This window comes from Eptesicus fuscus, chromosome 9 (genome assembly GCF_027574615.1).
Source record: "Eptesicus fuscus isolate TK198812 chromosome 9, DD_ASM_mEF_20220401, whole genome shotgun sequence".
Taxonomy (NCBI): Eukaryota; Metazoa; Chordata; class Mammalia; order Chiroptera; family Vespertilionidae; genus Eptesicus; species Eptesicus fuscus.
The window spans coordinates 55,677,524-55,691,679 of NC_072481.1; the positions used below are offsets into that span (position 1 = coordinate 55,677,524).

A 14,156-nucleotide genomic window follows, 5' to 3' on the forward strand; every position below is an offset into this window, starting at 1 on the left:
CCATTATACTCTCTTTCTATGAGTTTGACTTTTTAAAATACATTTTTTAGATTTTGTAAGTCACATAGATGATACAGTATTTGTCTTTCTCTATCTGGCTTGTTTCACTTAGCATAATGTCCTCCAGGTTCATCCAGGTTGTCGTAAATTGCAGAATTTCCTTATTTTTTATGGCTGAATGCTATTTAATTGCATATATGTGGCACATTTTTATTATCCATTCATCCATAAATGAGCACTTAGATTGTTTCTGTATCTTGGCTATTGTGGGAAATGCTGCAATGATCATGGGAGTGAAGATATCTCTCCAAAATTCTGATTTTGTTTCCTTCAGGTATATATTCAGAAGTGGGATTGCTGGGTCATATGGTAAATCAGTTTTACAAAATATGACTTAAAAATATGACCCAGCCATTGCTCACCTTATTTTACTTTAGATTTACCTCTCCTTACAAGTGTGTTGATTAAGTGGCTCCTCTTTCTCTCTATTCTCCTTAGACCATCCACCCTCCTCTAGCTACTGGGCTCTGCACATATAAGATTCTGCAGAAATCAGCAGAATGTTGACCCAGAGTTCAACAGAAGCACTTACCCCTGGTGTGAATTATTTAGGGCAGAGATGGGATTATAATAGATGGAATTAGAAACTTGAAAACTAATGGCATAGATAAGCCCAGGAAAAGATACTCAACATCATTAGCCATTAGGAAAATGCAAATCAAAAGCACAATGAGAACTTCCTTTCACCCATTAGAATGGTTATAATAAAATAGAGAGACAATAGTAAGTGTTGATGAGCCTGTAGAGAAATTGGAACCCTTATTTATACAATGCAGGTGGGAGTGTAAAATGGTGTAGCCACTTTGGAAAGCAATTTGGCAATTTCCCTAAATGTTAAACATAGAGCTGTCATATGTGACCCAATAATTCCACTTCTAGATATGCTAAGTGAAAAAGCCAGACCCAAGAGACTATATGATCCTGTTTATATAAAATGTCCAGAAAAGGCCAATCTGTAGAGAAAAAAATATATATATATATTAGTTGTTGCCTATGGCTGGGAATGGGAATAGATAATGACTATATATGGGCATGAGGTTTCTTTTCAGGATGATAGAAATGTTCTAGAATTAGATTGTGGTAATGGCTGCACAATTCTGTAAATATACTAAAAAGGATTGAATTTATGTTTTATATATCAACAACCTTACTTAAAAGACACTTGGAAAATAGAATGCAATTAAATAAATAAAAAGAAAATGAATGTGGTTTCCTGGGCCTCTCTTTGAAGGTCACCTAGTGCTGAAGGTGGTAATGACATATGCAGGAGATTCCTTCAGGAAACATCAATCTAGTTACCCAGACAGAAAATATCAGACACTCATTACTAGCAGACAGTGATACTTAAATACAATGAGCACATCTCTTTCATATTCTTCATGTGCTAAGCACTGTGGTAAGTTCTATATGCCTTTTCTTTTGTTCCCCAGTTTTTTGCCCTTTACTTTCATGGTTGACACCATTTCCCCCACCACCTTTGCCCGCCTGCACCCAACCCCAGTCCGCTCTTCCCTCTGGCCATCACCACGCTGTTGCCTGTGTCTGTGGGTTATGCATATATGGTCTTTGAGTAATCCCTCCACCTTTATCCAGTCCCCCCTCTAGTCTCCCCTCTGACACATGTCAGTCTGATTCATATGTCCATACCTCTGTTTCTATTTTGTTCATCAGTTTTTTTTGTTGATCAGATTCCACATGTAAGTTAGATTATATAGTATTTCTCTTTCTCTGACTGGATTATTTCACTTAGCCTAATAATCCTCAGGTCCATCCATGCTATAGCAAAAGGTAAAAGTTCCTTCTTTTTTTTCTGCATAATATTCCATTGTGTAAATGTACCACAGCTTTTTTTATCCACTATTGATGGGCACTTGGGCTGTTTGCAGATCTTAGCTATTGTAAATAATGCTACTGTGAACATAGGGGTGCATATATTCTTTTGAATTGGAGTTTCAAGATTCTCAGAATGCATGCCTTCCCATTCATCCATTTATTCAAAAGTATTTGTTGAAGTTCTTCTTTGTGCTAGGCACTATTCCTGGTGTTGAAGATACAGTATGGCTAAGAAAGGCTCTTTCATGGACCTTCCATTCTAGTAAAGGAGAAAGACAATACTAGTAAACATTAAACACACAAGCCATCATTAAGAGTATTGAGGTAGTGGTACATGAGTTTAACAAAATAAATCTGGATAATGGAGAGAAGAGCAGGAGATAGAAAAGGGGGGCAGTGTGGATTAAAGGGTCAGGGTGGCCTACCTGGGAACACTTGAAGAATGTGAAGGAGCAGTCATGCAAAGATCAGGAGAAGAGTGACCTGGGGAGGAGTGGGGGGAATAACTAATATAACTCACATCCGACAGCAGGCAATGGAGAAATGGAGGATTCTGTACAAGGTGAAGCTGGAGAGATAGACAGGATAGAAACTGCATGTCTTAAGGACTACAATAAAGAGTTTGACTTAGAGTCTGGCTTCTCATTCCCAGTGCAATAGGAAGCCACTGGAGGATTTAAGCAGTTGAGTGACATGATCTGATTTATATATTAAAGGGCACCTCAGGAGCTTCATGGAGACAGAAGGAAGAGAATTAGGGAAGAAGTGTTAGGAGTTTGCAGCGAGAGCCTCAAGAGAGATTGTGGTGGCTTAGATGAAGCTGGTGGCAGCAGGGATGGTAAGAAGTGGTAGGATTTGGGATATATGTAGGAGAATAGATCCAACAGGATTGGATGACTTGTAGGGGGTAGAGAAAGAGAGGTATCAAGCATGATCCTTGAATTCTGTCTTGAGCAACGGGGTGGAAGGAATGCCATTAAATTACATGGTAAATCTTCCCTTTGAGGTGGGCTCGATGATATTTAAATTACAGATAAAGAAACTGAGGCTCAGAAAAGCTAAGCCACTTGGCCCAAAATTATCCACCTAAGGAGCAGAAGAAGCAGGTTCAAAGCCAGTAACTCCAAATGCTAGATTTTAAACCCTGCTCAGTACTGCCTCCTGCCCATGGAGCACTTCGTCCTTAGCCAGCTGGTAGATGGAAATCATGGAGGTGGCATTGCATGGAGAGCGGAGGACATCTTGGCAGCGAAGGCTGGTGGGTGGGCTTGTCATTGAATAAGAGGAAAAGGAACAGCTTAGAAGGGTAACATTTTCTTAGTGAATCACATTACATCAGCCTGATACCCAGTGTCAGGCTGAACCGAGACTGACAGCTAATAAAAGCCCAGTAATTACAGGAAAACATCAGATTGGAAAGTACAGAGATTCTCGAAACACCTGAAGCCATTTCATATATCTTATGTTTGCTCCAGACCAACAGGCAGCTCCCAGAGCAAGACTGGTCTCATTACTGAGCTAATGGACATTGTGCTCCGAGGTACCCTTTCCCTCTGCCACATAAATCAGAATTTTGAAAAGTGAAGCCTGAGATTGCCATGCTGCAAATGTTTGCAAGGACATCACCGGGTGTTTTAGGTGTCGAGTTAAATTTGACTTGGCCGGGTCTGTTCTGTTAGGAAAAGCTCCAGAGGCCTCGGCGGGGTCACAGGTCCGTCTGCTCTTGCGCTCGGGGCTGTGACAGATTCCCCGAGTGTGCTTTGTCAGGCAGGGATTGCTCCTGTCCCCACGGCCCAAAGGAATAAGTTGTGATGAAAGCTGTCATGCTCCCCTATTCCCTGAATATTTTGGGGGGAAGGGGTGGTGGAAGAAGAGTCTCATTCACACCTTTTAAAACATTCACAAGCCCCCACTAAGTTGCAGACACTGTCCCAGGTACCAGGATAATGACAAATGCTCACACATTATCATAAAGCAAAAATGACAGCAGAGCCCTCGCCGGTTTGGCTCGGTGGACAGAGCATCCGCCTGCGGACTGAAGGGTCCCAGGTTCGATTCCGGTCAAGGGCACATGCCCGGGGTTGCAGGCTGGATCCCCAGTGGGGGGTGTGCAGGAGGCAGCTGATCAATGATTCTCTCTCATCATTGATGTTTCTATCTCTCTCTCCCTCTTCCTTCCTCTCTGAAGTCAATAAAAAAATATGTTTTTTTTAAAAAAATGACAGCAGAAGGTAAGCTTTGTGTTGGCATGTGCGTGTGTGCGTGTGTGTGTGTGTGTGTGTGTGTGTGCACGCGCGCACCTACCCACGCATTCCCTCTAGAGAGCCAGCCCGCCTGCCTCCCGCGGGCTCCTGTCCCACAGGCTCTGGGGCCTGGCCTGCAGCTCCGAGATCAGTGGGCTGGAGGGCGGTTACTCCTCTGTGTGCTGTAGATTTTCCCGGGCATTTTTCACCTCACAACAGCTCTAATGACCTTGGCATCGAGCTCTTACTGGGGATTAATAACTGGCTGGGCTTAATGGCCCTTACTGTGTCCTGGGCCATTTTCTCAGCCAGCCATTAATTCCAAGCAGTTCCCTGGGCTCTGGCCATTACGGCTCCCTGGGCCGAGTGGCTGCCCTGAGGCAAATGGCAGGAGCCTTCTTCTCTGCAGAGACTCCCACAGTGACTCCCCCTTCTCCGCTCCGTGGCATTAACACAAAGGGCTGGGTCTGTGGGCAAGTCATTGGTGAGGGCACCGCGTTAGGCCTGCTTTTTACGTCGTAGGAGATAGGTTTTCTCAAAGGACAGAGAAGGCAGGAGGTTGGGTTTCATTCACTCATTTATCGATCCAACTATCTGGTCAATATTAACAGGGTGATTTTTGTGGGTCAAATACCAAGATTAAAGTGACCTAATATGGGGGCCCATGTTTCCTACCAAAGGATGGAACACCTCACCAAATGGGTGTTTAAGGAAAATGTCACCAGGAATCAGGGAGGCTGGCTACTGTGAGGAGGAGTCAGAGAGGAGGCCTTGCTGGGCAGTGAGTTCACTGGGCACCCTCTCCCCTCGTTGGAGTTTTATCTCCTAGGCTGCCTAGCGGAGCCCAAAGCTCACGGTCCCGCACTCCACTGAGTGATGCAAGCCAGCACATGAATGCTCAAGGGGAGAACATGCAGAAACTGTGACGAATCTTAACTCACCAAAACACGAGTAGTTCCACCCATATCATTAAGACACTAAGGATTATAAAGGTACTGAGACGAGCAGGATCATGGCTCTCTCAGAGGACAGCATCGCACCCCAAGAAACGGTCACACAGTATAATTTGTAATCATTCTGCCTCTCAAGACATCATTAGTCCCTCCAAATGCAGAAAACAGACTTCATTTCCTCCTTTGGAAGTGATTCAGCCTTTGGCACATGCTCTTGTCAGCTGCAGGAAGTGTAACATTATGTTCAGAACCGTTATTGTCATTTTATTGGCACCACTTACCAAAAAACACTTAAGGCATAATTCAGACTTCACATTTTTTGTTCGCATTGTTTGGTGCGTCTGCACAACTCAGAGAGTGGGTATTGGTGTCTGAGGTAATCAATACCTCGAAGCTAAGGCAGATGGGCAGGAATCATGAGGGAGGGCTTTCTGGGAGTGGGTGGACCCCAGTGTGTTTGTGGTGCCCACTAATCACAGAGGTTCGGTGTCGCACAGGCAGGAGCCTTGGCCTTCCCTGAACTCACATGGGTTCAGGGTAAAGAAAGAGAGAGAAGGCCTTGGAATCTCCATAAGGTGACACGGATTTCACTTGCCGACCAGCCTGTGATCTGAGAGTTTCAGCAGAATAATTAATCATGGGAGAAAGAGATGCTGGGACCCTTCTTCAGATTGTTTTCTCCTATAAAAATCACCACAATGTCTTGAAATTATAAATCAAACTGGAAAATTCAGGATGATAATTCTAGGTGAGTCTGATGAGGAAAAGCAAGTCCCAATGCCCTTCAGGTCCAGTGGAATGAAATCTTACAAAGTGACCTTATTAAGCAAATCTACTAACTTACATAGCACCTCAGGGGTGTATTAAGTGCTAGGGAAATGTCTTTTAAGTGAATGAACAAATGAAGGTCATCTGGTCATAAGTATCTAGTTGGTCCTCTTTTTGTTTTACAGGTGAGAAGGTCAGGTGCTTGACTTGTGATAAAGTCTACTTTAGACCCTGGGTTTCCTGTGCCTAATCATCAATGAGTTGCATGCTATTTACAGATGCCCCTGTCATCTTTGTAGGATCCTTTGAGTGGGCTTCTCCATGAGTAGAGGTTTCTTGAGATGTAGAACTTTCAATGCTAAAACCCAAACAACCTCTAACAAACCAGTTAAGTTGGTCACCTTAAGTTCAAACCTCCATCAGCCCTTGGCAGCCAGGCTTCAGCTTCTGCTTTCTTATATCCAACCACAATCAGACTCTGCTACCTCTGTTCAACTGAGACTATTTTGGTCAAGGCCACCAAATCCAAAGAACACTTTTCAAGTCTGGTTTCACTTGTCCTATCAAGTTTTATGACACCATTGAGCACCCCCTTTTTTAAAAAATTAACTCATCTTCACAGGGAGGGCTGACCCCTGCACCCACACATGGAGGTTAAATAGTATTTCTTAAACAATGAATAAGTTAACAATGAAATCCAGGAAGAAATCAAAAATTAACTGGAGACAAATGAAAATGAACACACAACAACCCATAATCTGTGGGACACAGTGAAAGCAGTCCTGAGAGGGAAGTTCTTAGCATTACAGGCCTACCCCAAGAAGCAAGAAAACTCTCCAATAAACCATATAGCCCCAAACCTAAAAGAACTAGAAAAAGAGCAACAAACAAAGCCAGTGTAAGTAGAAGGAAGAAAATAATAAGGATCAGAGTGGAAATAAATGTCATAGAGACTAAAAAACTATACAAAAGATCAATGAAACCAAGAACTGGTTCTTTGAAAAGATAAACAAGATTGACAAACCTTTAATCAGACTCACCAAGAAAAAAGAGAGGGGACTCAAATAAATAAACTCAGAAATGGAAAAAAAGAAATAACAACTGACACCACAGAAATACAAAGGAATGTAAGAAAATACTATGAACAATTATATGCCAACAAATTGGACAACCTAGGTGAAATGGACAAATTCCTAAAAACATACAATCTCTCAAAAGTGAATCAGGAAGAATCAGAAAATCTGAATAGACCAATTGCACTAATGAAATTGAAGCAGTGATTAAAAAAAAAAAAAAAAAAAAACTTGCAGCAAACGGAAGTCCTAAATCAGATGTCTTTACAGGTGAATTTTACCAAATATTCAAAGAATTAACACCTATCTTCTCAAACAATTCCAAACAATTAAAGAGAAGGGAAGACTCCCAAGCTCATTTTAAAGGGCCAGCATTATCCTAATTCCAAAACAAGATAAAGACACTACACAGAAAGAAAATTATAGACCAATCTGATGAACCTGGGTGCTAAAATCCTCAACAAAATATTAACAAATCAAATCCAGCAATACACTGAAAAGATCATACACCATGACCAAATGGGATTTATTCTGGGAATATAAAGTTAGTACCATGTTTGCAAGTTAATAAACATTATATATCACAAATAAAATTAAGTATGAAAACCACATGATCATATCAATAGATGCAGAAAAAGAATTTGATAAAATCCAGCACCCACTCATGATAAAAACTCTCAGCCAAGTTATAACTTAACATAATAAAGGCCATATATGACAAACCCACAGTCAACATCATACTCAATGAGCAAAAAATAACAGTGTTTCCCTTAAGATCAGGAATAAGACAAGAATGTCTGTTTTCACCACTCTTATTCAACACTAGAGGCCCAGTGCAAAAATTCGTGCATGGGTGGGGTCCCTCGGCCTGGCTGGCGATCAAGGCCTATCTGGGGGGCGGCTGGCATGGGGGCGGGCCTGTGGGAGGTTGGCTGGCCCAGGGGGAGGGGCCAAAGGAGGTTGGCTGTGGGAGTGCACTGACCACCAGGGGCAGCTCCTGCATTGAGCATCTGCCCCCTAGTGGTCAGTGTGCATCATAGCGACTGGTCGTTCTGGTCGTTCTGGTTGTTCAGTCCTAACGGTTGCTTAGGTTTTTATATATATAGACTAGAGGTCTGGTGCATGAAAATTTATGCACTGAAGGGGGGTCCCTCAGCCCGGCCTGCCCCCTCTCACATTCTGGGAGCCCTCAGGGGCGGGAGGTGATCCGGTGATCAGGGGAAACCGATGCCCCATCACACCTCTGCTGCTGCCACTGCCAACAGCGCAAGTCTCAGCTGGCCCTGGTTACCTGAGCCTTGGGCAGCCCTGGGCAGCTGGGCAGCTGACATCTGAGGCTTGCCTGCGCCTTGGGCATCAGCTGGGCAGACACCATCTGAGGCTTGCCTGCACCTTGGGCCGGCCCTGGGCAGCTGGCAGCCACCATCCAAGGCTTGTCTGCACCTCAGGCCGGCCCTGGGCAGCTGGGGGCTGAGGGGACTGGGGGACTCCAGAGGCAGGCATGTGGAGTATCCGGGCCCTCCTGAGGATGGGTCCAACTTTGCTGTGTGCCTGCCGCCCCAGCGGGGCTGAGGGGACTGGGCACCACCATCTTGTGGCTGTGGGTGCTGCCATCTTTGAGGGCATGGCAGTCAGCATATTCCCTCCTTATTGGCTGTGGGTGCTGCCATCTTTGAAGGTGGGACAGTCAATTAGCATATTCCCTCCTTATTGGCTGTGGGCGCTGCCATCTTTGTGATGGTGTGAGGGTCAATTAGCATATTCCCTCCTTATTGGCTGTGGGTGCTGCCATCTTTGTGACAGTGTGAGGGTCAATTAGCATATTTCCTCCTTATTAGATAGGATTGTACTGAAAGTTCTTGCCACAGCAATCAGACAAGAAGAAAAAAAAAAATGCATCCAAATTAGAAAGGAGATAGTAAAACTGTCATTATTTGCACATGGCATGATACTGTATATAGTAAATTCTCAGGACTCCACCAAAAAACTACTAGAACTGATAAATGAATTTGGTAAAGTAGCAGGATACAAAATTAATATTCAGAAATCAGTGGCATTTTAATATACCAATAATGAACTATTAGAAAGAGAAATTAAGAAAACAATCCCATTTATCTTTGAAAAAATAAATAATGTACCTAGGAATAATTTTAACCAAGGAGGTAAAAGACCTGTGGTCAAAAAACCATAGGAAAAGGAAGAAAGAAATTGACGAACAAGCAGAAGCATATACTGTGTTCTTGGATAGGAAGAATTAACATTATTAAAATACCCATACTACCCAGAGAAATCTATAGATTCAATGTAATTCCTATTAAAATACCAGTAGCATATCTTACAGATCTAGAACTAATATTCCAAAAATTAGCAGAGCCTAGAGCCCGGGGTCAGTGCTAGCTCTCTTTCCCTCTTGCCCGATGCTCTCTGTCACCAATTTAAAAGAGAATGGTAAGAATGAAAATGCTGATGAGTTAACAGCAGAAGGAATATGTCCTGGCATGAGAGGGAGGAGATGGGAGATGGGCAGCCTTCGGGGACAGGGAAGTGACCTCCTGGTGCCAATGGGGAGGGTTGCAGTCACTTCACAGGCAAGGATACCAGACTCAGAGATATTAAGAAATTTGCCCAAAGATGCAGAACTAGCAAGTAATAGAGTCACACTTTCAAACCCATGTATTTCTGGATCCAAAGTTACCCTCTAATTGAAGAACAGACTATACCACAAATTGCTGTGACACTAGCTTTAATGCTCTTGATTCACCTTACTGAAGGTTAAGTGTTTATCGATATTCTTGGATGCTGTATAAATATGTTTATCCATAAGAAACATCTAAGAATTGCCTGGGAAAAGACATGCAAATTGTAATTCCTAAGATGCTATAATTTTGGAATGACATTTTGTCCCATTTTAAGGGTAGAGGGAGAGAAATTGAGTTGGTCCATCTTAAAAAATAGAGAGAGCCTGGAGCTCAGAGTCACAGACCTCACCCGGTGAACACGAGTGTGCCCTGTGGAAGCCCTGGCCATGTCGTGCCCACCAGGGACAGCTGCAATGGCGATGCTCATTTCAACACCCCGAACCAATGATTTGCTTTCTGAACAACCTGTGTGCTAACAAATTAAACATTCCCCTGCTCATGCTTAATGAGAAACATCTCTCAGTTGCTGTTTGAAGATAATGTAATTAGGGCCTGAGGCCAAGGCCAGTGAGTGCACAAGAAAAATGACAATCAAGAAGGTTCAGAAGGAAAGTTGCATTGTTAGATTTTCCCGGGAGCCTCAGCCCTTCTTCCCTGTTAGCTTTGAACAGGATACACTGACGCCCTGTACAGTCTCAGGAAATCGGATCCAATTTAGTGCAGCATATAGTTAGTCTTGCCTTTACCCTGGGAGTTTCCTGAGCCATAGCTCTGTCTTCCGAACCAGAGCACCTGAGGTCAGCCACCTCACTGCGGGGGGCTCACTGGATGGGTCCAGCCTCGTCTTCACCACCTATTAGCCATGGGACTTTGGCAAGCCACTAATCTTAAGCCTCCTTTTTTTTTCATCTTTAACCGAGGATAGTTAATGCCCCCATGTCACCTTGATATCATTAAAATACAGTATTATATTGAGCCATTTGGAACAGCCACTATTTGACCTGTAAAAATAGCAATTGCAGGGGGTTGAGCCTGATCCTTACCATAGGACCTGGTACAGCGACTGTTCAATAAGTGGTAGCTGCTATTGGGATTATCAGCCCAAATAGAGCACATTGAAGGCACTCAGTAAGTCAGTACTAATCACTTTGGATTGATAATTGACACATGGGCTTATGCAATGGAGATTCTGCCATTGCACATTTATCATTCACTTGACATCTAATTCTTCTTAGGTGACAGGAGCTATGCTGGGCAGTAAGAATGCAAATAGACAGGAAAAGCAGAATCCCTCCAAGTTCATACCTTTGTCAGGGACAGTGGGTCTGTAGAGGTGTGCAATAAGTATAACAGGATGAGGAAGGGAGCTGTGCTAAAGTGTTAGTAAAAGGGACTCCGTAGAGCACAGCCAGGCTCAGCACAAGGGAAAGAGTGGTTGCTTTGGCTAACATATTTTTGGGTGTTCTCTAGATGCCAGGTACTGTTCTGAGCTTTTTTCCTATAACTGCCGCTGATGGTGTCCTTCTCCCCGCGCCTTTCAGCCCCTGAAGATGCACTGCAGGGACTGTGCCCTGGTGACAAGCTCGGGACATCTGCTGCGCAGCCAGCAAGGCCCCCAGATCGACCAGACCGAGTGTGTCATCCGCATGAACGACGCCCCCACGCGCGGCTACGGGCGCGACGTGGGCAACCGCACCAGCCTGAGGGTCATCGCGCATTCCAGCATCCAGAGGATCCTGCGCAACCGCCACGACCTGCTCAACGTGAGCCAGGGCACGGTGTTCATCTTCTGGGGCCCCAGCAGCTACATGCGGCGCGACGGCAAGGGCCAGGTGTACAACAACCTGCACCTGCTGAGCCAGGTGCTGCCCCGGCTGAAGGCCTTCATGATCACGCGCCACAAGATGCTGCAGTTCGATGAGCTCTTCAAGCGGGAGACTGGCAAAGACAGGTACAGAGGGCGGGGTTGGGGGGTCCCTGCTGGGGCGCGGGGGACGGGGAGGAAATGTTGTCGCTGGCTGATTCACCCCAAACAACTACTGTGGCCCCACTGCTCATGCCACTGACAGAGCGCACCTGCAGGTCCTCCTGGAAACTGGGCTGCTCAGGCTGAATGTGTAAGGCGAAGTGAAATGAAGAAATGAGACAGCTGTATGGGTAATTCAGGGCCAACTCCCTATTTGTGAGGAAGAGGCCACACAGCTGCTGGCTTACACTGGTAACGAGTGTGAGATCATCGCTTTACTGCATTTCATTTGATTTGTGTGAACACTAACCAAAAAGAAATATAGGGGTTGATTTTTTTTTCTTTTCAAATGCAAGCGTTTATTCAGTCGGCTGATATGTATTGAATACCTATTATTTCACTGCACCAGGCACCAGAGATGGAGTAAAAAACGAGATAGATCTAGACCCTGCCTTCCTGGAATATAAAGCTTACAGGGCAGGCGCACATGCACCGAGAAGTGGCCAGTGTGCTGAGCATCAGCAAGGGGAAGAAAGCGGTGCTCTGACGAGCAGGTCAGGGAGGCCTGCCCTAGTCTAGGGAAGGCTTTTCCAATTGTTAGTTACAACTCAATAATGGGACATGAAGTCAGCGTAGTGAGCCACGGCAGGATTTTTTTTATATATATATATATAATGGAAAGAATGACATAGAATAGACACTATTACCTTCATCACCCATAGTAAGGCAAAGTATTGCTTCATTAAATAATATTTGTTTTGGTTTCAGAGATGTAACTACACATATGTAGAAGGTTCTTTATGAGGTGACAAAATGTTCTAGGATTAGATAGTGGTGATGATTGTACAACCTTGTGAATATACTAAAAACCACTGAATGCACACTTCAAAAATTGAAATTAAATGAAAACCACACATGCATATACACATATGTATGTGTGCTCAATCATGATGTAACATGTATTTCTCACCATAGGTTAAAATGTTTTGAAAAGCACTAATCTAGGAGATGAGGAATGAGGGAAAGTCTTTCTCAAAAAGGTGTATTTAAGCTGATACCTAAGCCAATAATTATTTACCCAGGAAAAGAAGAACCTGGGAAGGGAAGAGGGAAACCTCCTTATGGGCACAGGAGTCAGAGGTGGAAGAACCCTAATCCTAACTCTAACCCTAACCCTAAATTGGAGAAAAGTTCCCTAAAGCTGTGGGGGAGGGGGGTGGGGGGGAGAGGGGAGGGTGGGGGTCACGGCCAGAGATGAGGCAGACATGTAGGCTCATGAGCTGGCAAAATCTAGGTTTTAAAAAAAAAGAGCAGCTAGGTATCAGAAGGAGCAGTGCATGGTATTCCAAATACACAGCTCTAGGTTGGAATTCTGACCCTACCCCTCATTAGTTGTGTGTCTTTAGACATGTTATCTAGTCTTCCAGTGACTTCACATGTGAAAAGAACATAGGGACTAGGCCTCATAGGACTGGTCTAATAATTAAATTCCCTTGTTTCCTTAATTCCAAGCATGTACTTTTATAATTAATATACATTTAATCATGTAATTTACTTCCTCCCTTACAACTGTTGCGGACTCAATCTCATATCTTAAAACTAAAGAGATGTGATAAATAAAGAATATAAAGTACTGAATCCACTGTTTGGCTAGTTCAGGCAGCTCATTTTTGGAGAACAAAGCCAATTTTTCCCAAATTTTTTGCTTGGAAGAGCTTTCTTTTTATTTATTTATTTTTAATATACTTTTATTGATTTCAGAGAAGAAGGGAGAGGGAGAGAGAGATAGAAACATCAATGGTGAGAAAGAATCATTGATTGGCTGCCTCCTGCATGTCCCCTATTGGGGACTGAGCCCACAACCCAGGCAAGCACCCTGTCCAGGAATTGAACCGTGATCTCCTGGTTTATAGGTCGATGCTCAACCACGGAGCCATACTGACCAGGCAGAGCTTTCTTCTTAAATCCTGGGAACCTTGTGACCATGGAGAGCTGGTCTAGGTAGGAGCGGGGGTGGCACCTGATGGAAAGAGGAGAAGGGGAGCTGGCTGTTGGCACTGTGGCCTCCTTTCCTGGTCAGCCCAACCAGCAGATCACACGGGTCATAGTCACAAGCTGCCACGAAATCCAGTCACTTACTGCCCTTTAAAAACCACAAGTAAAAGAGAATGTCACTCGTTTAAATGAGTTATTTAATCAAGAGAGCATTTTATAAGGGAAGAATAATGAGGGGAGTTATTTATAGTTTAATTTTTGACTGGTTAGGAAACTCAAAAGAAGTAGAAACACGAGAAAGCACATCTCTCTTTTTAGTTTAATGGTTGTTGGCTAATTTTAAATATTTCTAAAACACTGCTGCAGTGTTTGCTATTTAGGATAATTACTCATTGCTATGGATCTTCTTAAGAAATCATTTTAAGTTGGAAATTTGGAGACTAGTCATTCCACCCTTCACTTGGGTCTTTAGGAAATAATTTCACATCAAGACATATCTCACTCACTAAATTCATCAGATTCTGGCCAGGGGAGCCTGTTGCTCAATAGGCCTGTCTCCCAAGTGAGTCCAGCTAGAAGGAGAAAACCAAACTTTTGGATTGGCTACTGGGCCCCTCATATGCAAA

General features: G+C 43.8%; 1 protein-coding gene across 1 annotated transcript in view; it reads left to right on the forward strand.

Annotated features, from left to right (window-relative positions):
* ST6GALNAC5 (ST6 N-acetylgalactosaminide alpha-2,6-sialyltransferase 5) overlaps positions 1–14,156 on the forward strand; it is a 161,015-nt gene that overhangs the window by 131,199 nt on the left and 15,660 nt on the right. Inside the window, exon 3 of the mRNA XM_008139445.3 lies at positions 11,111–11,520. Within this exon, the coding sequence (XP_008137667.2) occupies positions 11,111–11,520 (410 nt within the window). The remainder of the gene's footprint in view (positions 1–11,110; positions 11,521–14,156) is intronic.